Source organism: Falco peregrinus, chromosome 13 (genome assembly GCF_023634155.1).
Source record: "Falco peregrinus isolate bFalPer1 chromosome 13, bFalPer1.pri, whole genome shotgun sequence".
Classification (NCBI taxonomy): Eukaryota; Metazoa; Chordata; class Aves; order Falconiformes; family Falconidae; genus Falco; species Falco peregrinus.
Genome location: NC_073733.1, coordinates 17,139,553 through 17,164,662, shown reverse-complemented (window position 1 = coordinate 17,164,662; position 25,110 = coordinate 17,139,553). Strand labels below are relative to the sequence as shown.

At 49.5% G+C, this 25,110-nt stretch overlaps 1 protein-coding gene across 2 annotated transcripts in view; it reads left to right on the top strand.

Annotated features, from left to right (window-relative positions):
• Positions 1-25,110, top strand: part of MCF2 (MCF.2 cell line derived transforming sequence) — a 62,553-nt gene that overhangs the window by 1,084 nt on the left and 36,359 nt on the right. Inside the window, exons 2-5 of one of the 2 annotated variants that reach the window (XM_055818174.1) lie at positions 11,935-12,003; positions 12,568-12,682; positions 18,056-18,146; positions 24,667-24,786. In XM_055818174.1, coding sequence (XP_055674149.1) covers positions 11,935-12,003; positions 12,568-12,682; positions 18,056-18,146; positions 24,667-24,786 — 395 coding nt within the window. Of the gene's footprint in view, positions 1-11,934; positions 12,004-12,567; positions 12,683-18,055; positions 18,147-20,217; positions 20,308-24,666; positions 24,787-25,110 lie in introns of those variants that run through there. The other variant, XM_055818175.1, reaches the window with a different exon arrangement.

The window sequence follows — 25,110 nt, the reverse complement described above, 5'->3', positions numbered from 1 at the left end:
TGCTGTGGGCTGTCCTGCCCGCCGGACCCGTGCTGACACGGTCGTTTGCCTGCACCCTGCGACTGGGGTAGGAAAGTGTAGGTGGGGGTGGCTGCGGTCAGTTATCAAAGGATGCTGCTTGAACGGGTGTGATCAAAAAAAAGTCTGATCCTCCTTGTGCTGGTGTTGGCAACGAAACACCCACGCTGCTTGCACAGGAGCTGGGTGAGACAGGGATGGCGATGCAGATGGAGAACGTTTTCTATGAGCGATGTAATGGAAACCGGGTGAAAGCAGGCTGCGGGTTTCTCGTGAGCATGAGCCCTGTCGTCTAACCAGCTCTTGGCAGATGACCTTTATATAATGCTCGTATGAAATCAAATATCTCTACAAAGGCACACTTGTGTGGTTATAGCTGCAGGATCTGGACATGTGATTTGGCATCTATATGCGTTCTTAAAATCAAATATTGAAAAAGATACGAAGTTGAGTAAAGTTCCCCAAATCATGAGATTAAAAATAAATAGGCAGGTTTTTCCCTTTTTGCTGATTTCTGAACATTCAGCCCGATCTGGGACCGTGTTTTAACCATTTCCCTTCAGGCGTCAGTACAGGAAACTTTTTTTAGTTGTTTCTAGTAGAAGTTGATGCTTCCCCCGGATCTGCCTTACAGTGGGATATAAGCCCATATGATCCCGAGCCTCTTGCAGCCATCCTCATCTCTAAAATGGCTTGGGCTCGCTCAGAGAGCTGCAGGAGTATGGGGCCAGCAGCCTCTGAAAGCTCTGTGCTGCTGTCCGTCCAGGCCCCTTTGGGTGGACCACGGAGGAGTAGTAGTCTGGGAGCAGTCAGTAGTACGTGGGATGTGCTTCCTCTCCCTGCATCACATATGCTACAACTGCAGTTTAATGGTTTATCATTCATTTACCAGGACAAAAGTGAAGTGACAGCAGGGCCGTGTGGGAGGGAAGCAACTGAAGTGTAAGATAGGGCAGGGGAAAGGAGTCTTCCAAAGCACCGTCTATGCCACCACGCCGGAGGATGCTCAGAGACACAGAGCTCCCCCCGTGTGCCTGGAGACGGGGAGTTCAGATCTCGGGTATCGCTGCTGGTCGCGTTTGTGGTAGGAGCCTTTTGTTAAAGCCGGTTTTAGCAGGTAGGGCTTGCGAGGAAATCCCAGAGATGCAGACCAGGCGAGTGCCCTCGGCCTTGTCCTGCAGATGGGTAACTTCATGCTGACTGATGCATGTCACTGTGACGGTGGTCATTTCGGTACATGTGATGAGCACAGCTCGGGTCCTGAGCTCCTCAACTTGCTCCGCTGCTGAAGCAAGAAGCAAGCTCTCCCTTCTGCCAGCTTCCCTAATGCAGTAAACCAGAAGGCCATTGCAAAACTGGGGGCAGAGGAGCAAGAGTGTGAGGAGCTGTTGTGGAAGTGGCTGGGTGGAGCTGCCTTGTCTTCCAAATCCCTTTTCCTCCCAGGGGATGCTGGACTTGGTTTTAGATGGGGGCTGAGCCAGGAGTTGCCGGGGCAGAGCTGTTCCCGGGAAGCGGCTGCACGGTGCAGTTGTCCGTCTGCTGCTCCGTGGGTGTCTGTCCAGGGGCTGCCCAGTGTGAGACAGGCAGCGAGTGTCAGCGTGCCCTGCCCCCCCCGCCCCCTGCTTTCTGTGCCACTGACCTTCTCCCGCAGGAAAACGGTGAGCTGGATTTGGAGACGTGCTTTTGCTCAACAGGGGAGCGCCAGAACTGAGTATTTCCATTTAATTCAGGAAAAAGCGTTCTTAGTTTCCTTCACTTTGCAGCAGTTTCCAGGTGATGCCGTTGTGGGAACCTGGCTGTATCATTTAGTTTCCTGGCTGTATGGGCTATGAAAGCAAATAAATTGTTCCAGTGACTTCAAGGAACTTAATTCCAGGTTCCTAGGAAGGTAATGGGGCCCAAGGGTTCCATCTCCCAGGAGTGACTTTGTGCACAAAGCCGGAATTCAGCTTGGAAAAAACCACGCTTGCATGGTATTGAATGAGGATGAGAAAGTTATTGATGTGTGTATGTTTTTATTTGGCTTTGAAAGCCTTTTGTACTGAATGGGCTCTGGTTTGAAGGCTGATGATGTTGACTGGGAAGGTGTGTACTGGTGGCAGATGCTGAACACACCTTCCCCTGGCAGCTGGCAAACATGCTCCGGTGCTGATGTGCAGACACCTGCGGATGCTTTCCTGAGTCTCTCGTAGGGGAGGAGTGACTGAAATTGGGAATGGGAGAAAATTAAAAGTAGTTTGAAGCTCCTAAGTATTAGAAATGCAAGAAACTGGATTTTTCTCAACTCCCACACTGTGTTTTAATCCACCAGTGTGGGTGTTGAGAAACTTTTATTACGTTTCTTGCAATTGATGTAAATTCATGTATAGTCGAACTGGCTTTTATCTTTCACAATTTTTACTTAGTTTGGAGTGATATGAGAAGATAGTTTTTCTGATTGGACCAGAAAACATCAGAGCATCCCGGATTTTGTTCCCTCACATTAGCAGATTAGCCAGAGCAATACAGGAGATGTAAGCCTTGTTCCCATTTAGTTTACTGTTGCTTTGCCTTTTCTGAGCAAAGCTTCCACAGTTTGTCAGCTGTTAAATCTAAATTGGAAGAGATTCCTCCACACAAAATTCCATGGTCCCCAGCACACAGGGACAGCCTGGACCTTTTAACCTCCCCTGAGTATCCTCCTCGCTGGCAGCACGGCTCAGCCCCGGCTCCTGGGGACCCTTTGGCTCACTCCAGCTTCCCAGAATTGTACTGGAGGATGATGTTCCCATGAATGTGGGTTCTTAGCTGGCTGCACCTTGTCTGGGATCCTTAGCTGGCTGCACCTTGTGCTGCTGCCAGCGATGGCCCGTGGTCAGCAGGAATGAAGTTTTGTGGGTTTTGTGTGTCAGTGAGTGACCGCAGCTGTGCTGTGCTGGTGCCCCGGGCACTGCTACTCTTTTGCAGAGGCATTTTCCTGCTGGCAGCTGCTGGAGGGATGCCCGGGAGTGAGAGGCTCCTGCCCTGGGGCTCACAGGCTTGGCCGTGGGGCATGATCCAGGGTTGCTCTGCGCACGCCTGGACGCAGTGCCATCCTGTCCCCCTTTGGCCATGCCAGTCAGCTCCTATTGTAAGGTGATGATTCAGCTGGTCCCGTGAGGGCGTTCCTCTCTGGGACAGCCATGCTGCCCGGATGGTGTTCCACAAGCCTGGACTGTGCTGAATTAACATTTCCCCCCGTTTCTTCTCTTTTTTTTTTTCTTTTCTTTCACAGCATTTTCTTTTGCGTTTTTGCTCTTACCCTCAGTGTATATTAATTTAAACCTTTTGAAAAGGTCATTCTAGTTTTTCAGACGCTTCGCTTATTTTTTTGCTGTATGGTTTCTTAGCTGAGCACACTCCCAGGTTGGGGTGATGGGGATGCGCCTGCGCTGAAGCATGGGCTGCAGAGAAGCCCCGGAAGGCATCCACAGGGAAGCACAGCCGCTAGGTCAGAAGCGAGGACCATCTGGTGCCGTATCCTGCCTCCTACGCTGTGCCGGAGCAGGTGCTTGGGGAGAAGTAAAAGGAAGAGCTTGCAAACAGAGTGAGCCTTTCCTTAAAATATCCTCCCCAGTCTGATGAAGGATAATGTAAGGAGTCTTTGAACCTGTTGCGGTGACCAACCCATCACGCCTAGTGATGGACTAACCCTCCTGGGGCTTTCCATGACCTTTTTGAATCCCTGGGTGTTTTTGATGTGTTTCTGCCTGATGTGGCTGCCTTGGTGTCCTGTCTGTGACACGAGACGATGCTCCCGGTGAAGTTTAAATCATGATTTTTGCTGAGGTGTGCTCACATGCAGACAGTTCCTGCGGCAGGTTGGGAAGAGGGGTCTACGTTCATGCTCATGTGGCCATGGGGGGTGGTAGCTGTACTGGGGAGCTGGAGCCGGTCCTGGTGGCTGTCCTGCCCAGGGCAAGGCTTTGCAGGGGCCAGGTCCCTTTGAAATGGTGGCGTGGCGGCTGCTGCTGTGTGTCTGTCCCATCTGGTTCTGAAGGAGGTGTTTTGCTGCTGACCTGCCTCCATAACGAGCTCTCTGAAGGCCACCCATGCCTGGCTGCCAGCACCTGAACCACCAGCTCCTCCTCAAGACAGCCTGTCCCCACGGCTCCCACCACATCCCTGGGGTGCAGCTCTTCCCGCGGCTCTGCCATCCCTTGTTCCCTGTGTTGTGCTGATGCTCTTCCCAGGAAATGATTGAGATGGCAGCTCAGCCACCTTTAGAAGCGGGGTTTGCAAGTGCCTTTGCCAAGTCAAGGATTTACCAAGAGATTCACATGGGGCAGGGGGAGGTTTGCCATCGGGCTGTGGGCAAAACTGGGCAAGGAACCCCATTATCTTCCTCAGGATCAATACATCACATCTTCCGGAAAAATAGACATTAATAAACCTAATCTAATCACTAATCTTTCCCTTCAAATGAAAACCCTGGTTTCAGCTGGCAGTGGTTACGGAGCAGGTGCCTGTAGGCTGAGCCCAGGGCTTGGGGGGATGCAGATGCTCCGTGCAGCCCCCAGCTGCAGCGAGGTGCGTGCTGACCCTGCGGGCAGGGGGGCACAAAGGGGCTTGCAGCAGCCGAGGGTATTGAACCTTTCTGCCATAAATATTTTAATGGGTCTTCTGTTTCACTTGCTTGGCATGGGGAACAGCTGTGCCACCTGGAATTACAAACTATTGCACGTGCCAGGTTTTATTGCAGCACCAGAAACCGTTTTTACGCTGAGATAGTTAAAGGTGAATTTGCTGTGTGTGGCTCCCCTGGACAGCAACGGTACCTCATCTTTGCAACAGGTACCGCTGGTGACTGCTGTGTCAGGGCAGGGTGACTGAGCAGCTGAACATGGGTTTGGTGCATACAAGGGTGAATGCAGCTCAGAGCTGCTGTTGGAAATGACTAATGATTTCACGTATGGCTTCTGCAACATACCTTAGATCACTTGCAAATGCAGAAGAGGACCACAGCACTCTTTGCACTTTGCAGCTGAACTTCTTGGGTGTGGAGAGAAGGAAATTTGTTTGATGCAGGGTGTGCTTTACTGTGGGGTGTTCCTCACATGGGGAGAGTTTCCCCACAGCTCTAAATCTGTGGCCAGGCTGTTCCCTCAGCTATTAAGCTGCAATTGCAACATAAGGCTGTTAAGGCCCATGTGCTCTGCACCTCTGGATGACTTTGGTGGAACCAAGTGGAAATGTCTCTTATTAGCAGACTCCTCTGCTTTTCTGCCCTGTGAATCTTTGGAAGCCCTTGGTGTGGGACCTGAGAGCCAGCGTGCCGCATACTCACTTGTAGGGAAAAATCCTTTGGACCCAGGTCCCCAGGGAGGAAGCCACCAAGTCCTGGCTGGTGGGCTTCACGGCTGATCGTGGGATCTTCGGTTCTTTGGTGCATCTGGAAACCAGTCCTGTGGGTTGTGGAGACTTTTTGTTGCCCAGCTGTCCAGGTTAGACCAACACCATCCGATGGTTAGTTCATCAGGGTTTCTAACACCTGCGCCTTGAGGCCAGCTCTTGCACAACCTGTAGTGATGTGGACACCTACATTGGCCTGATGGATGGGGGCTACAGGTTTCTTTTCGGCTCTTACCATTAGGCATGCTCGTGGCCCTTTGCTAGTGCCATGTCCTGCTGGCACTTGTGCCTGTTCCTGTTTGCAAATGAGGGACTGAAGGAACAGGAGACACGATTTGCTCCTGGCTAGCAAAGAGTTTGGTCCCAAAGCTGGGAAGCAGCGTCAGGACCTTGGCCGTCAGTGTTCTGCTCAGACCAGGTCCTGTAAATAAGCTTTTGGTGAACACAGCAGGTCTGGCTGACAATGTCCTATTCTCTGCTACGTGTTCTCTGATGAACGTGCAGTTCAGCATGGTGTCTCCATTAGCTTCGTGCTGCCTGGCCGGCCGCCAGCCCCTCCTGGCTCCGCTTCCCACAGATGCTGTGTAAACACCTGCTTTGCCTGTACACAGCTTCGGATCCTGTTCCTGGGCAGGCAGGGAGCAGGAGGGAGAGATGGGAGGGTAGATCTGGTGATGTGGGAATTAGGATCCTGCTCCAGCTGTAAGCTCCTCGTGGAAGCCACCGCTTGGAGACTGGGCAGGTGGGGCAGGATCCCCGGGAAGGTAGCGCTGCAGTGGGGCGCGGGCAGTAATGGCAGCTGCCCCTGTGTCACCGTGCTCTGCCCCGCTCCTTCTCTGCAGCCAGGGACAGGCAGGCACCTTCTCGCTCAGCACCGTGCTGTTGGACAGGCTTGGTGCAGATCTGCAAGCGTGCTGTTCCCGGCAGGGCAGCCTGCAGATGGTATGAAATAGTATCAGTTTTTCTCTAATAACTCCCTCTGCCTTGCTTTCTGGATGTGGTGTGCTGATAAGGAGAATGGCAATGTTTCTGGTTGTGTATTGGGTAGAATCCAAAGTCTTTTGGAATTGCTCAGTGAGAAGGCAGGGTGAGGCTCAGCTGCTCGCTGGCTGGGATGCTGCTGTGGTTCAACCCCAGCCGGCTGCTCAGCCCCACGCAGCCACCCGCTCACTCCCCCCGTGGAGGGATGGGGAGAGAATTGGAAGAGTAAAAGTGAGAAGACTCGTGGGTTGACACAAAGACAGTTTAATAGGTAAAGCAAAAGCTGTGCATGCAAGCAAAGCAGAACAAGGGATTCATTCACCACATCCCATGGGCAGGCAGGAGTTCAGCCATCCCCAGGAGAGCAGGGCCCCATCACAAGTAACAGTGACTTGGGAAGACAAACGCCATCACTCTGAACGCCCCCCCTTTCCTCTTTCCCCCGGCTTTGTATGCTGAGCATGATGTCATTATGGTGTGGGACATCCCTTGGGTCAGGTGGGGTCAGCTGTCCGGGCTGTGTCCCCTCCCAGCTCCCTGTGCCCCCCTGCTCACTGGTGGGGTGGGGTGAGGGGCAGAGCAGCCCTTGGCTCAGTGTAAGCGCTGCCCAGCAGTGGCTAAAACATCTCTGCATTATCAACACTGGTTCCAGCAAAATCCAAACCCAAGCCTTGTATTAACTACTGTGAAGAAAATTAACTCTACCCCAGCCAAAACCAGCACAGACGCGCACTGGGATGACGGAGACTTGGGCTCCCTGCAGTGAGCTGGGGCCCCGACTGCTGCCGTAGGATGGATTTCTGCCATTTCTCCTGGAGGAGCTCTTTGGCTTTTTCAGATAATTAAATTTCAAGTGAAACTGTTCCCCTTACCCACAGTGAGTTCCTGGAGCGATGGGCTGTGGGGTCACTCCGCTTGAGTTTTCTGAGTAGGTATAGCAATCCGGGCTGAGTTCGAGGGACAGATTGCCGGGCAGTGCACTCCTCAGGTACAGGGCTGTGTTTCTGTTCTTTGCCCCAGTGAATATTTCATTTTGCAAAGTGGAACAACTTCAGCAGAAGAAGCTGAAAGGGCTGCTCTCTGCGTTGCACGGGGTTCGTGGTTGGGGCACTGTGCTCTAAGGGATTTCTGTTCCCACTTCTGCGCAGAGTGGGTGGCGCAGGGATGCTCTAGTCCCCACGCCCAGCCTTGCTGAAGCTTCATGGGCTGTCCCAGCAGGCTCGCACGGATGCTGGCCTCAGACAGGAGTGCCTGGGGGAGCTGGAAGAAACCCTGCTCACTGAAACTCTCCGAGCACCAAGCAACCCAAATGCTCTTGGGTTACGTAGCTAGTTTTATGGGCATTGCCAGCCTCAAAGAAACTTCTGGAGGCAGGTGAGCTTTCTTGCAGCGGGACAACTTGAGGCAGACACTGGCTGATGATCCCAGTTAGCTCAGAAAGTCACGGAGGGAAGTGCAAATAGGCTACAAATGTGGTGATTTGTAGGCTCCCTTGACACCAAATAAATGCTGCTTTGTTGGGTGTAGATGTCCAAATGGACAAGCAGTTGAGAATAAGCAGATCACGGAGAAGCTCAGCGTGCTCCTTTACCCTTTTCATTTGATTTACTTCAGTTTTGTTTCCTAGACTACAGCAGCAACCTTCACATGAAAAGCCGCTGTTCTTCATTCATAACAAAAGCATCTTCCAGATGGATTTATAGCTGCAAACAATATTTGGTCAGTGTTGTGAAGTGTAAGGTGCTACTACATCAGCTTGGCAGATGCGTTACACAGCTGCTGCCTGCAGATGTGTGCCTGCAAAATTTGGAAAAGAAAACAATAGTTACCAAAAAGTAAAGCACTTTGGAGTTTAATTGAGAGGCATTTGGACTCAAGCTGTAGCTGTCCCCTCTCTGAATGTCACTGCAGACCTCTGCTGTATGTGCAAGTCCCTCCGTGCTCGAGTCTCCTCGGAAGGGAAGATCGCTGACAATAAGCATCATTCTCACAACTGCTGTCTGCACAACTGCCTGGAGATACGGTCCTGTGGGGAGCAAAGGTTCTGGACTGTGTAAACCAAATGATGGGGACAGGACAGATTCAGCAGGGTTCCCTGCTGGGCCACATTACTTTTTCTCAGCAGGGTAGAGTGCTCTGTATTTCCCCTTTGTCTTTTGCCTGCTTGGCTTCATGCATCCTCCAAACCTGTGTCATGGCAACGATCTCCTCCATAGAGGAGGCTCTGAATGCAGTAACTGCAGCAGCGTTTTATAAATACCCAGTTTAGAACCTATATAAAAAAATATAACTACACTTATGAGAATTCATCTTCCAGATGCTGCTTGTTTTCAGTAAGACCCTAAAGCCTGAGCTCATACCAACAGCGTGGGGATAGCAGCGGAGTCTGTGAAGTGCTCTGGAATGCTGCAACGTGGAGGGTCCAGGCTTGGTTTTGTACAGCACAGCTCTATTCTGTGGCAGCTGATGATCACAAAGCCTCTTTTTAAGAGAAGAGAGTGGACTTGCTTGAAACCTTCAACTTCCACTGCCTTGTGCCAAGTGAGGTGCAGCCTGGGTCTTTAAAGACCCCAGGGTCTTTTCCGTACTGTCCCAAGTGTCCTTCAAATAAGAAATCCCCAGTTTGCTGGTGAACATCAACTGAAGCCTTGTTTGAGAGGCGGATATCTTTGGTGCCGCACTGCCTTTTACTGCTCTTTTTTTCCACAGATTAATATTTGAGGACAAAGGTCGCGCTTCTGTACAAGATTTATAGCAACATCCAACCGATGTGCCTCCGGCGCAGCCACACGCTTGCGAGTTTGATGCCAGTGCTTGATTTTCCCTAACATTTGCCCAGGAGCTGGAGTTTGATGGCCAGTGCAGAGCCAGTGCCAGGGGTGAGCTGGCCAAGGAGCGGCTGTAGTGGGACCACAATCAGCCTGTTGTTGTGCCTTGACCTTACCAAAGGGCATCCATCCTGCTCCTCCGTCACTTCTTGGATTCTCCTACCCCACAGGAGATGGGGAGGGTTTGTAAGGGAATTGCTCCCTGAGCCTTCCTTGCCTGAAGTAAAGTACGCCTGCCTAGTTTTCCCTTGAATGAGTTATTTTGGGTGCTCAACTAGGGACTGCTGTGAAGGGCCTGATTTTCTGGAGGTGCTGAGTACCCTCTTCCAAAAATGTCATCCCTTGGGAAGCGAGAAGCAAAAAGTGGTAAGGGTGCTGTAGGAATCTGGGTCTCCACCTCTGTGCCAAAGTCAAGGATGAAATTTTCAGTAGAATAAAAAGTTGGGGAGCATGGTCCTTGCTGGAAACCATGACTCCCAAGCACGGTGGGACCCCCTGTCCTATGGTGCTTTGCACCTCAAACCCCCAAATGCCCGGTCTGCTTGCCGGCGTGGCCTGGCGGTACGTGCTTGGCTGGCAGGCTGTGTGGGGTGGGGGTCGCCTGTGCCCATGTTTGCAGAGGGCACGGCACAGGGGTCCTGCCGCAGCCCCCCAGCACAGGGAGGAGTGAAACAGCAGTTGGTTTTTGCAGTTTCCATAATGATAATTGGGAAATTGCAGGTAATGGAGACGTGAGAGAATAAATGCCATGCTCAGAGGTTAAGCATGCATTTTTGAGATTATATTTCTTTTCTAGAAAGCAAAGTTTGAAAATATCAGTGGGAAAATGCTACTTTTTCCCCCACCATAGTTGTCTCCAGCTTAGTTTAAGGCTGCAGTTTGTGAGGGTGTTCTCAGGAAGAATATGCCTTGCGAAGTTTTTTAATTAAGTGATTTTAAAATGTGGTGTGTGTGGGTTTTTTTTTTTTTTAACCATGTAGAAGTTAACCCCCTTTCCCCAGCCTGTTTCCTGGACAGCTGTCAATAAACCAGCATGTCCCTCCCGTATCACTGCAGAACCAGAAACAAAAGCTGCATTTACTGTAAACCTGCAGCTGTGTTTGCTTTTGCTGCTGGCCACTGGAGTCACGCGTGGCTGTTGTGGCACAGGGCAGAACTCTGCCCAGCTTGTGCGAGGCTGCATCCCTGGGGACAGCCGGGGTGGGCAAGGTGTGCTGGCTTTGGGGACACGTTTCACCCTGCTGCAAATGCAGGTGAGCTGTTGAACGGTCCCACACCGTTCTGTGGGAAATACCCATGCACAGCCGTGAGCTTTTGTACTTTCAAAGACCCGCACATTTAATGTCGTCTACTTCATGTGTGGGAGCTCGTGGAGTTCTTAAATGTGAATTTTATCAGTATGAAACGGTTGACCTGGGGAAAAAATAATAATCAACTAATAGAAAAGAAATCTGTGGCCACTGCTTGTCCTCAAGTGAGGTGAAGCAGTTGAATGAGAGAGAAATATTTGAAATACCATTGCAAGACAAACTTCTTTCTTACCAAGACCAATTCTGGGGCCTGTTAAAATCAAGAATGTTTCTGTAGATGCCAGTGGGGCTGAGGCTCGACCCTTAACAAACAAAAATAACATTTTTATCTACAAGAGGGGAAAGCAGCAGCGGGTGCACAGAAAAGCAGGGAGCCGGCAGGGGCTGTAGGAGGCAGGGCACCCCCAGCTCCACACCTCGGGGCTGCACAGCCTGCAAAATCCCTAGGTAAAGTAGGAGTCACCAGAAAGCTTTTGGAAAAAGGGAAATAGAATAAATATCGATGACGCTGGAGTGTGCTGAAGTATGCAGCCTGTGTGATTTAAAACAGCTAAAAGATTACTCCCTAGGACCAACTCTGTAAAATAATCAGTGTTTAAAATTTGATTATCAGCAAGCACAAGGACTTTAATCTGTATGGATGTGCTTTAAAGCATTTATTTGCAGGAACAAGGATGCTTAATATTTAGCTATCATTTCATTTATAGATAATCCAGAAATATGTCTGCCAGCTATAAGCTCCTCCTGTGTCAATCTGTTTTTTGTTTCCTTCTCCCGGGGAAAGGTAAAATTATGTATATTGTTCCGATGTGCTTCATTGCCACTGAAATGGTCAGCGTGCTACATATGGTATTAAGACAGCCTATCCCATTATTTAATTAAAAAGAAAGCCAATAACCGAACGCAAGAACAACGTTTCCAATGCATATGTCCCCACGCCTGATGAAAACATGATTTCAGAAGCTTATTTGCTCAAAATTAAAGACTGTTACAGTCTGAAAACCCAACCTTGTTCCCAGCGTGGCAGCCTTGGACACTGCTGTTCTCAGCAGAAACCTCAGACCATTATGTTGCCAAGGCTGGGAAGCACTGGGGGAGTTTGTAGAATAGGGGGGTGACATCAGTAACTCCAAAATATAAAAATTAACATTGGATACACCCTGTTGAAGGGAGAGCACTCAAACTCCCAGGCATCCCTTAGTACGTTTGCTAGAATAACTTGCTGCTGACTTAGGGCATTTGCCCTGTTAAGAGTCATTAAAACCATTGGTTTCTAGAAGATCCATATATCTTTTGTTTGGAAATTTCATGTATGATTTAGGGAAGCTGCGTTTGGTTCAAGTCCCACCTATGGGTTAAAACATTGATAAACGTGTTTGCTGTGGATTTTTCCTTCCTTTTTGACGGCTGCTTTTGCTTTTTTCCAGAAACCGCAATACCCATCTGTGCAAAGGACATCAGTGATGACCTGATGAAAGAGTTTGCTTTTCTTTCTGGTGAGTACAGTGAACTTCTCCAGGGTCTGTCCATGTGGTAATTAAATACTCCAGATGAACTTCCATGCTATTTGGCTAAATGATACTCCGCACGGGATATTATCCATCAGGTAGTCTCCAGTGCCACTAGAAATGTTGTTAATAAAACATTGAGGCAGTTTGAAAGAGCATATTAGGTTTCTGTCTCAAGCCATACTGTAAAATATTCTTACCTTCAAACGCTCAACACATTAACAAGCGTTTTGCTTTGAAATGTATTTCTGTAGGCTCCAGACCAGTGTGATGATTTATCCTTGTATTTCTGACTTCATTTGCTGTCCCATGTAAAGTATGCTCAGTAAATAAAAGGAAATATCTGGTACCCAATATGTTTGTTTCTACCACCTATGTGTGTGTGTTGGACTTGAAATCAGAGGCAGGATTTGGCCTGATTTTGCTCTCTGGTAATGTAAAAAAGCCTCTGTGATGATGGCAGCATGTTTTCTGACCTGACTGGTGGACCTGGACTTGGCTGCTGCTCTCCTCGAAAGCACGCCCAGGGAAGCATCCTTGTCTTTGTTCCAGGTGGCCGAGGGAAAGACAAGGCTTGGATTATCACCCTTCCTGATAACGCTCGCTTCAACGAGGTGCCCGAGGAGATCGTATCTAAAGTCTTAACATACCTAACATCAGTCCCGAGGTATGTGGCTCCCTTCTAGCTCTTGCCTGTGATGGGCAGAGGTGTTGGTCCTGCCTGGGTCAAGCAGGGGATCTTCAGGACGGTGCCACGCATGGAGGTGAGGGGCATCTTCAGCCCTCAGACCAAGTAGGAGGGAGAAGATGAATGATGCAAGCCCTTACGGTGTCCAGGCGTGGTGTTTATGTGCCACTAACTGCAGAGTAAAAAGTGGACATCACCCCTTATGACTTGTCGACCTGCATGTATCATAAATTTAGTTTATTAAGTTTCTAATTAACAGCAAGCTTTCCTGAAGCTTTGACATGCGTCACCACTGAAATATGCCATGCCACTGCAGAATAATATTGTGACACGTACAAATAGAGCGTCATTACTGTGGAAAGAGAGAAATGTAACAGGAGGAAGAGACTAATTACAGGCACAAACCGTTTGGGGTCCCCATTACCCGCGATGGCTCAGCAGCGTGCCACAGCTCCCATTACCCACCTCTGGCTCGGGGTTAAGCAGCTGACAGCCTGCCCGTGCCACATACAGGGCTGTATGCTTAGATTAATGGCCCTCATATTTCTTGCTGCTGAGCCTGGTGACTCAGTTACCTGGAATGCTTAATTTCCTTGAATAATGCCCATTTTGGCAAATTTCTTCCTGCAGGGAGAGCAGGTTGACAGCAGCTACATGGGAGCTTTCCATCGACAGCTGCCTGGGAAGAAATACCGTGTGCTTAGCCACCTCTGCAGGAAAAAAAAAAGCGCCTTTAATTCCGCTGTCCTCTTTTTGGATGGACTCTGAAGGTGTGTGGGCTCCTGGCCCGCAGAGCACTGTCCCAGCATGGACAGGAGCGCGCCATGGTGTGTGCTGGCCAGAGGGGTTTCTCCTCCACGCTGTGCAGGCAGCCTCTTCAGTGCATCTGCACTTCCCAGCTCTGCCCAGTTTCTCCAGGGCTTCTTATTTCATATGGCTGTGAACACCCTAGCATTAGCGTGATGAGCAGTCTTGCTGTCCCTGTAATAGGTCAAACTCAATCAAGAAGCTAATGAGAGCTGCGAGCTTGCTGGTGATTCAAACATGTTCAGCATGTTTTTAGTAAAACCACTTTAATCATGCTTCTTTGCTCCTCCTGCCACCGTAACAGCCTGCCTCAACACCTGACCATCTTAAAAACATGTGCTTTTTAACATTTTGGAGTGGAAAAGGCTGTGGTGTTGGGGAGCAAGAAAAAGCATCATATAGGTGAGGGCAGAAGACGTGTGTCAGCTCTGGTACCCCTGGGTACATGTCCCTCAGTGGCATCACATCACAGGATCAGAGCTCAGGATCAGCCAGAAAGTCCCTAAAAGAGGTCAGTATTTGACCTGCGTGTCAGAGTTAGCTGTGGGTGCACCGACACTTCCCTCCCACGTACCTGTGGATGGGTACGGGCAGGTCAGACCCCACATGCAGTGCCTTTCCTACGCAGTCGGTAGCAAGGACTGCGTGCTGTCCTACTGACGCTGGTCTGAGGAAACCTCATGGGGCGTCAGGTTTGTAGTATTTTGGGAAGCTGAATTTCATGAAGCATTTTTCTCCTGGAAATAATTGTTAGATAAAGGAGATGGATGCTGTAAGCTACTCTTGGCTTTGCAGGGTGAGTGCGTTAATAACAGACCTAGGAGGAAGGTGAGTCTTGTAGGCAAGTTCATTTTACTTTAGGATTCCTGGGAACCATGCTGCAGGCAGGAGGCAGCTGTGGGAAGTGCCTGTGGAAGAGCTGTACAGGAAAATAAGGAGCAGGTCTCCACCTTCCATGGTCTGCATATCCAACTGAAAATGTGCATGGTGGGCTACCTGCCTGCAACAGCCCTGTGTGATGGTGTGCTTGAAGGAGGGCACAGGTAAGTGTGACAGATCCTGGTGACTTGCAGAAAGGAGGCCGTAAGAGTGATAAAGCAGCACTTGAGCCAGGCTTGCATTAAAGACAGTGTAGACTTTGCAGCAAATACTGATCTTTTGTGTACCCTAGAATAATTAATTTCTTCCATGCAAGTCAGAACTTCAGTAGAAGCTTTAAGAAAAAAACACACCAAACCAAACAATTGAGGTCAGTTATGGTCCATGTAAGATTGTTATTAGAAAAAAACTGTCCCAATTAAAGTAAAAGAAAAATAATGCTGTCTTTGAAAAATGAAAAATTCCTGCTGTGCACAGCATTGGTGCAGCCTCACCTTGAGCACTGTGTGCAGCTCTGGGCCCCACCACTGTAAGAAGGGTGTGAGGGTCCTTGAGCGTGTCCAGAGGGGGACAGCTAAGGTGGTGAAAGGGCTGGAGGGGATGTCCTGGGAAGAGCAGCCAAGGGCTTCGCGCTGGGCTGGTTTGGAGGAAAGGAGGCTGAGGGGCAACCGCAGTGCTCCCCACGGCTTCCTGGGGAGGGGACGTGGAGGGGGAGGTGTTGAGCTCCTCTCGCGGGGATCCAGCGATAGGACAAGTGGGAACAGTTCAAAGCTGCTCCAGAGGAGGTTTGCACTGGACATGAGGAAGTGTTTTTTCACCGAGGGGGTGGTCAGTCACTGGATCAGGCTTCCTAGAGAGGCGGTTGATGCCCCAAGCCCACCGGTGTTTAAGAGGCATTCGGACCATGCCCTTACCGACATGCTTTAACATTTGGTCAGCCCTGAACTGGTCCAGCAGTTGGACCAAGTGATTGTTGTAGGTCCCTCCTGACTCAAACAGTCCAGTCTGGTGTAGTCTTCTTTAACCCTCCAGCTTTTCGGTATTCAGACAAGCTCTGCCATGTTTCACTTAGATGGGGACATGAAGTACCAAGTTTAGAGCCATGGCTGATAACATGCAGTAGTAACGCAGCGAAGGGTGCTGTGGACTAGAAGTATCTCTGAATTTAAGTATCAGGCAGCAGGTCCTGACAGCATGCCCTGATCCCACAAGGAGTGTCTCACTCCTGTGATAAATCTCACAACTTCAGACTCTGGGATCTGATTTCAGGTCCTCCTGCAAAACATCCCAAGTCTTTATTTTTAGTCTGGTGCGTTCTGCAACACATACAAAATTAAGGTTAAGAAAAAAACCCGCCAAAGTGACAACAAGCACCCAGAGAGAAAGAATCCTCAATCTGGCTAACTGTCTTCATCCTTCTGCTGCTGGATGCAAATGAACACCCCTTGCAGCCTCGGTGAGAAAGCATTGATTTATTTTTATTGTCGGCCTGCAAGGTACGTTGCAGGACTGGAAATCTGATAAACCTGCAAGGCCTGGGTTGCAAATAGGCACAGACTTGCTCCACTAGCCCCAGAATAAGTTAAAAATTTCCCACAGTAGGTTTCAAGGCTTTTGGACAGCTGGGAACTTTCTTCTTTGTGTCTGTAAGGGAGCTGATAAAAGTAAATTAGCATGCTTGGAGGCTACTGTCTGAATATAACCTTGTCCTGAGTAAATGGCATACTTTGGCATACTTCTATTAACTGACAATGCACTACAGTCTGGCTGCCTTTTCTAAATTACTTGGATTCTGGGTTTTTTTCTTCAGGTTTTATTATGATGAGAGCAGTGCTGTGTAAATGCTATTAATTTTTTTATTATTTTTCTTTTCCCCAGTTGCAGCCTGTTGGGGAAATACCATGGGCAGTTGGGGAATTGTTTCTCAAAGGACAGAGACCTACCTTTTAGAGTTTTGGGGTGTGCTGAAAAACCAAAGGGTTTTATTTTTACCTTGAAGAAAAGAATCCTTTTGCCCCACGCTCCCACTGCCTGGGTCATTTAACTCTTGGTGGGGCTGAGCAGAGCTGGCAGTAACCTGCAGAACCATCTCATGTTGCTAAAACTATTTTAGCTAGAAAAGGTTTTGGCAGAAAAGCCATGCCTGATCCAGCTCATAATGTGTAACCTCAGGCTTTATTACCTGCAGAAGTTCTGTGTTCGACCCCTGGGCGCGACAGGACATTTGTTTGCTCTGCTCTTTTTTGCTGCACCTCAATGGCCATGTATACCTTTGCATGGAACCTTTGCTCTTTGGGTGTGGCACTGGAGATCCATAAGATGTATTTGTAGGATAGTTTAGGAGTTGGGCACCTCTACCTATCTTCAGTCAATTGTTTTTATGAGCCAAAAGGAATTTTAGTGGTTGGTTTGGTTTTTTTTCCCCTCAGGCTAGCTGATAATTGCTTTTAAACGTATTGGTCAAAAGTGTGGTTATAACAGACCAAAGCAGCAAGATGTGCATTGTATGAAAGCTCCTGCACTGGCTTTGGGTGCCTTTTTTTTTTTTTTTTTTTTTTTTTCTGTAGCGAAGTTGCCAAGTATTGTCTGCCATGTAATAGTTCTGAGTAATCCACCATGTGGTTTTGCTTGCCAAACACAAGAATTACTGAAGACGCTGCTTGCATGGGGCCATGCCCAGCGCAGATACCTGACCCAGCTCTCAAGAGCCAGCACGTGTACTGGGAGCCTCTCCACGGCACTGAGACGCCTGGGTAGGGTGGTGTGGGACACGGCTATCCTGTTTCAGCATCTGCAAAATAAATATTGTAAATATGACCTGAGTATCCTGTAAATACACTCACATCAGAGGACTTGGTTCCAAGCTGGCATACCCTTACTTATGTGCAAACGTGATTCCAGTTTGTAATGCAGACTGCCCTGGAGTGTGTGCTGTCACGCCTTGTGCCTGGCGGAGCTCTGCCCAGCTAGCCTGGGCAGGCAGCGTGTGAATTACAGACAGGAGCTCATCTGCACGTTAGGTCACCTGCCAGACTGGGCATCCCTGGTACTGCTGGCTCGCCGGGTGAGACTGGGGATTTCAAAGAAACTTGAAGGGTCTGGGTGTCAAAAGGGATGTCAGGAAGCCTGTGCTTGCCAAGCAAACCCGAGTGTGTTGGAAAGTGCCTCCTAGCAATTGCTTCCTTTCCAGCAGGCCCGGGAGGTGCTGGGGAAGCCCCGACAGCCTATTTCAGCACCAGCTCCCCCTCTCCCCCTGCCAAGCTGGCATAACCCTTCCCTGGCTCAGTGTCACCTCACTTGCCTTGCGCCAAAACCAGTCATCGCTTGGTTGCTGGCCACCCCCGAGCTGCTCAGCAGGAGCACAGCTGCCTCTGACCTCCACAAAGTCCTTCTGAAGACCAGTGAGGGTTTCAAGGGCAACCTGTTGTCTCCACCTCCCATGCAGTTCAAAGGTGATGCTTCACCCTCAGCTTACTGTCAGGTGGGCTTCCCAAATTTCTTGCTGGAGTCTGCTCAGGGAATTTTTTTCATAGGGCATTTCAGCAATTGTGGAAATGTCAAAATGTGGTTTGCATTCCGTGTTCTTGGGTTTGGTTTTTTTTGGGGGAGAGCGGAGTCACATTCCCTCAAAAGTTGTCTGGTTATTGGTATTTTCTTATTTCGTAGTCGACATGAGTCCGACACCAAATTTATCCTAATCCTGGATAGAAGATTGGACACATGGGCGTCGGTCAAACTGACTCTCCAAAAAATAGCAGTAAGTCCTCTTTAATGTTCATTTCTTCTAATGTCATAAGTCATCGTGCCCATTATTACCACTTTCAGAAAGCGCTGGGAACCAGATGCTAGTGCTTTCTCTCTAGGTAGTATTTTGTTTTATGGCCCTATAATTAATTCAGACATAGCTCCATGCCCCATTTGAGTGCGTAAATGAACTGTTTGAGTATTAGCTCATTCATTTGCTTGTTTTCTGTGCTTTTTCATAGTGGTTCAGATGTGTTTTGTGCCATGTTCTGTGCTTTTGACGGGTGGAAATTTGGCTTCATGTTCTTTCTAGACACTTGTTATTAGTGAGACTGTATTTTACCTAATTGTCAGTGACTGAAAGTGTTAGGTTCTTAAAGCAAACTTCACAAGCGTTTGTATGTGGGCATGGGTGGAAAATCTATTTTAAATGTGTATGTATGCCTTCATGTATTTTAAATATCTATTATACATGTTTATGTGCTACGCACCATTAGCATATAACCCATCTGAACATACCTCAAAAGTAATCTTTCTGCAACTCAGCAATGCATCGTGTCTTATGAGAGCATGGCATTATGGTAGTGCATGCAGGTGCAGAAAAGTCATGTTTATAGATGCATGGATAGGTAGGAGCTAATTGGTAAATGCTTTCCAAACCAGACCATGCCATGTGGGTAAGTCAATGAAGATATTCTGGGTGTATTATTATTGCCTTTGTTTCTGCTTACAATTACTGAACGGTTAAGGACACTGATCCGTCTGATAGAGGATGAAGTAAACTTGATGAGGTATGTACTGAGAAGGAAAGCTCTCACCTGATTCTGGTTAGATTTGATAAAGTTAGATCTTAACACTGTTTTAAGTAGTTAATACTAGTACAGCTGAACTTGGTGTTAAGAATGTCTGACTTTGATGGTGTTTTGCTAACAGGTGCCCTGGGAAGAGAGGGTTACCTTTTTGCAGTGTGCACCACATACTGCTGTCGATATTTTGGGTTCTGACTTTCTGAAATGTGATAACCTGAATTTCCAAGTATGGTTACCATACCATTAGAGGCAAAGCAGCATTTAAGAAGTAGTTCTTTAAAGTGTTCATCAAAATTCCATTCTGCTGCCACTTTTTGAACAGGTGCTAGTACGAAGAGCATCCTTTAAGGATGATGTAGTTTCTTTGCGTAGTTTGGAAGTGGCAGCTGTGAAAAAATCCCGCCCTAATTTGTAGCTTCTACTGAAGTGTCACTCATTTTGTGTTTAATAAGAAAAATGCAATTATTGTGTGACCTTTGAGCATGTATTATGTTTGTGTCCCTGTATGCGCTGCGTGTCCCTGTAGAGAAGTGGCTTTGCCTGCGGTGCCAGGGCTGTGTGTGCAGATGCGGTGGGGGTGCTCTGTGTGCAGAGGGGTGAGCAGCAGGAGACCTGTGTCCATTGCAGCTGGAGGCTCGGGCATTGCCTTCAGAAAGGGTCTGGCCCTGGAGGGCTGCCTGTGTTCAGGAGGCGTTTGACAGGACTTGCCTTTGCGCAGCTGACACTAAAGGTTAAACCTTGATTTCCTTCCAATCATACACCCGTGCTGCAATTAAAAAAAAATAATCTTTTTTCTTCTATCTGTGTGTAATTCTGGCATAAGGAAGCGCAAATAAAGCTGAATGTGAAAAACAGAGCGTCCTATTTTTTTCGGCCCATGTAGATGCCATCGCAGCTCTGCGGTTGTGCGTCTGATCCGGAGCAGTTCGGTACCGGGCCGCACGGGTTTTTGTTTAACCCTTTGTGCGGCCTCCGCCGGCAGGGCCGAGCAGGGCTGAGCCGGGCAGCGCTGCCCTGGGGGGGCCGAGCCCTGCAGCCGGGGCCCGGGCTCGGTTTTGGCAGGAGCATCCTCCCCGCCCGCCGCCCCCGCCCCGGCCCCGCACGGCGCCGCCCCGCACCCTCGAGCTGGCGGCGGGGGGGGCGCGGGAGATCCGCTCCCCGCGGGAAGGCGCCGGCCCGGCTGCGGGCTGAGCGGGGCGTTCCACCTTAAACAGCGGCCCGGCGCCGGGGCGGCGAGCGGGGCTGCCCGCCGGGAGCCGGCCGCCGGGGCTGCGCGCCGTGCCGCCCGCCGGAGCGGGGAGCGGGGGGCGGGCGATGGCGGAGGCGAGCCCGCGGCGGGGCGGGCGGCGGGCCGGCGGCGCTGCGGTAAGGCCGGGCCCGGCGCGCTGCGGCGGCCGCGGGCGGGGGGGCGGCGGGGCGCGGGGGTGGCGGGCGCGGTGCGGGGCCGGGCGCGCTGCCGGGGGCCGGGAGCGGTGCAGCCGCCGGGGAAGGGTCGCGGCGCCGCGGCGGTGCGGGCGGGGTCTGGGGCAGGGATGCCGAGGTGGGGGTCCCCGGCTCTCCCTGCGGGGGACGGCAGGGAGGCGGTAACTCCACGGGGACCGCTGGCCTCGGGCTCACCAACAAACTTGGGGCAGATCCTGCGTTTCCATTATGCTTATTGATATCCAGCTTCACGAATGCCCCAGCGACCAGCAGGGAAGAACGCTCCCTGAAAACGGAATTCCCAAAATTAGGAAAAAACCGACATTAAATGTCTCGGGGTGAGATGCTCGCTAAGGAGGTAATGACGGGGATGCTCTCCACGCGTGCCCTTCCTTGTGCTTTATTAGCCCGGGTTGTCTGTGCTGGTTTTGTGGGGGCTCTGTGCGCAGTTACAGCTGAGCGTGCGGTTAAACAAGTTGCTGAACCGAGGCCTTAGGGCAGGTGCCTTCATGTCCTCTGAAGGGGAAGGATGCTCTGAGCATGGGCTTTGGCCGGCGAGGTAGTTACTCGTAGGGAAATGTTGCCAACTGCCTGATTTAGTGGAATTGCGCCCATAGTTTCCTGCCTTCCCTGGTGTGCTGCAGGGGAATAGCAGAGGGTTCTTTCAGGTCTTCTGTTACATAAACCCGAGTCTGTCAAACACACGAGGCTCTTTGTAGCGTTATAAATAATAAGATAAAACATAAGGCAAGATTGAGGACCCTGTTGTCCTTGCTTTCTTGAATATATTGCGAGGAAGGGTTTTTTCCCAGCAGTACCTTCAGTATTGTTAGAGTTCAGTTTGCAGGTAACTTATCTACCCTTCAGCCCTTAGAAAAATTAGAATTCTAACAGTGACTACGAAAGATACAGTTCCTTCAGGGATGCTATTTCTGAGGAATTACTGGTCTGTCTTTGTTTATATATATATATATATTTAATATTTCATCTTTTCTCTTAAGTCTGTAAAAGGGCACGGGACATGGTTTGGTTGGTGGCTGTCTTTCTGCAAACTTACTTTTGGGCTTGTTTGGTTTTTTCCATGCTTGAAATGCATTAGGTATCATTTGCAAAGCTGTAGTTCTTGTTCTGTAGCTGCTTATAAGTGCTGACCTTGATCCTATGTGTCTAAGATCAGCTGAAAAATCCTCAAATGCTTTCTAAACTGAATGGAAACCTGTCCTGGAAACCCAGCTACTTCTGAGGTGAAACGTATCAAGGAGCAAAAGGGGTACAGTTGTCTGTGTGGGGGGCATAAAGTTGTATCAAAGAAGAGTTTGCCTCTGTTGTGGTTGTGGCAGAAGGACATGAATGCCAGCTTATGGTCTCTTCTTGTATGTTGTGTGGAACATGTTGGTACCCTGCATCCACAAAACCCAAGGTGGTCAAAGGCACCTTTGCCCTCAGAGAGGTGTCGCACACCTTATTGCTGTTGCATGGAGTTTGGGCAGGCGGCTCCGCTTGCCTCCTGATTACTGGTCCATGTTGCTAGAGCTATGGGTTTCCTGCCAAGGGCTCATAGAACAAGATGGTCAAAGCCTGCAGGATCCCATGGGGTGGGGTGGTTTGGAGACCCAGGCCTCTCCTCCAGGGAGCCTGCTCTGCGCACGAAAAGTGCACGTCAAAAGGACTGGAAGGAGTAGGAGGGGATAAAGCAAGCTCATCTCTGCTGGAAGTGCCGAACAGGATTAAAGGGACAGGGGATGGAGGGGGATGATGAGGTAGGACCAAGGGAGGATGCATCTTCTCAAAGATATTCCTGATGCATTTTTCAGAGGAGGTCAAGGTAGGAGCCTAAAGTTCAGCGGCCTGAACATACTGTTGTGCTTCTGAGCTGGAAACAGTGACTTTCCCCAGAGTCTGTGGGACTTCACCATTGGATATTGGATTCATGTCCAGTGGACTCATAAGCATGCAGAAGGACCTAAAATTGCATCTTCTGAGCTCCTTTAAAGCCTTGTAAGACCACTGGCCTCGCAAGGCTTTGGTTCGAGTCAACGTGAGCCATTAATGCCAGGGATGCAGGGCCTGTTCGGAGCAAAAGCATCCTGTCCTTTGAGATTTGCAGCTCATGGTGGCTCTTTGGTGATATCTTTGAAACTTTGTTGGGGGATGCTGTTGTTGTCCTGTCTGCACAGAAATGTCCCTTGGGAAATGACCAGGATGTTGAATGAGGCAAACATGGACATAAAGGAGAGCGTGAGGGAGTGACAGATGATGGACTCAGCTCTGCAGGGGCAGGCAGGACATTGCCGTGAATGCAGGCTGCCTTGTCTCTTCCTGGGACGTCCTAGTGCCGTGGGACGTGCTGGAGCATGAAGAGTGTCAAGGACTAGCCAGGTCAGCCAACAGGCCTGGACAGAGCAATAGCAGCATTTGCTGGGTCCAGCGGAGAGCCGGTGTGGTGGAAGAGGCAGCCAGCTTCTCAGGGACACGCTGGAGGATGAGTGTTGAGCTTGCCAGAGACTTTCCAGTGAAATATTAATGCCATAAATTTTCAGTTCATTCAAGATGTCTACAAACCTGTGCCAGTTCTGGTGGTGCTTTCCTCAGCGAAGGTTTTCTGCATCCCAGGCAGAGATTCTCCTCAAAGCGAGGAACCACTCCAACTCCTCGGAGATATCCAGTAGCCTGTGGATGGTTTTCTCTCTAGTAATATGAGAAATTCCCGTTAAGAATCCTGATCTGAGCAGGGTCTCCAAGACAGATTTCCTCTTTAGAGCTGTGTCTAGTAGCTGGGCGTTGGAGGGCCTGCCTGGGGTTGTCTTGCAGGAGAGCAGATCTTCCTTGTAGAACTAATTAAACAGGCATGGAAGCAGGGAGCTGAATCTGGATCTCCTCCAGCCTCTTGCCCATGCTTTCTTGGTCAAGACCTGTTTAGAGCTGCAAAGGTCTGGTGACTCCATGGCCAGGTTCAGATCTTTGGCCCATCTGCAAGTTTGATGGGCTTGGGTGTTGGCTCCTGGGGTCTCCCGTGGCTGTAGCCATCGCTGTGTGCCGGGGGCTGGCAGCCGCTCCGGGGGCGCTGGGTGCTCACCGGGTGCTGTGTGGCAGCGGTGTAGCGCCCAGGGACTGCAGCCAGCACAGACGTCTCCATTATTTGATGGTTTGCTCTTGTTCCTAACACCAAATCCTTGTCCCTGGCACCATTCTTGTTGACTTCCAAAGGGTATGAGTTTGGCACTTTATTCACGTTAATTTTTTTTTAATCTGCTCCTACTAAAAATAACAGTGGATCAATATATTGAATTTACATGGCTTATTCGATCATAAAACTCACTGTCCATTTTTAAGTGGGACTGTGGGCAACGGAAGCCACAACCTGACCTTTCCTACACACACAAAAAGAAAAAGCGCACAGCAAATAAGTTGCAATGCAGTTCATGGATGTCGGATCTCAACTGTAAATCGTGGCTTTTTTGATGCAGGTTTATGGGAGCAATCTTAGTTTCGAAGGCATAGATTAAGTGCCCTGCAGTGCAAAATACCTAAACACGTTCATTACTCTCACCCTTGGTATAGATACTACTACTGTGTTTCATGAAGGATTATAATATAAGGAGGAATATATGGAGAAACATAACCTGGCCTGGCAGGATCTCGGAGTAAATCATATGTTTAATTAACTCAATGCTTTGCATCATGCATTTATCCATAATTTAATGATATGACTCCTGCTTTCTTAAAAATTCTTTTTCATTCTCAAGCACCCTTTTCACAGATCTATTTAAATGCACCTGCCAACCATATGCTTGAAAAAAGGCTCCAGCAGCATAGACAGGAAATTTCAAATTCTTGCCACAAATTAAATGGTGCCTGGTAATTACCAGGGACAAGAAGAGCATGCTCGGTGCAGTTATGGGGTGATTAGTGAGTTTGGCAATAAATTTTGCTTCCTCAATATGTCTGTCATTCCTCTCGATGTTCCAGCCCTCTGTTCCCTGGTAAACGGTAATTTCGCTCTGCGATTTATAATGCTGAACACAAGACAGAATATTAAAGTTTATAATAAGTGGCCTTCCAAGGTGCATGGCTGAACTCCTGTCTGCTCCAAAGGGAAGCGGGACTGGTCAATCCTCCTGCAGTTACGTCCCGTATCGCTAAACCACTTACAGCATCTCCCTCCTGCTTTGAAAATAAGAAAAGGCTATCAGGGGCAATCAAAAAAAAAATGCTAAGATCTAAATGACTTCCCCTCTTTTCAAGGCATTTGGTTGGACTTGCCATGTCCCCAGCTTAAACGTTGTCTCTGTTTCCTTGCAGGCGTCTTTCCCAGGGAACCTGCACTTAGTGATGGTTCTTCGTCCCACGGGGTTTTTCCAGCGCACCTTCACTGACATTGGATTTCGGTTCAGTCAGGAGGATTTTCTGCTCAAGTTACCGGTACGAGCATGCAGAGTTGTGCCTGCGTGTGACCGGAGGCTGAGGGGTGTGAGGGGTGACAGCGTCCCACACTGTGGCACCTATGTGAAGAGTAACAGGAGTGTCTCTGCCAGAAATGCCCCATTTCCACGAAATCTCTCCCCACCACATCTCTCCCGTATCATTTTTTGGGCCCCTTGTGCACATTTTGCTGCCCACAGAGCATCTGCATGGCAGTAGGTGATGGGCTTCTTGGCCTTTCCTCATCCCCATGCAGGCTGCATGCTTCTGTGAAGGATGAAAACATGCTCAGGAATTTTTCTAATGTCTGAAAAGTCAAAAGAC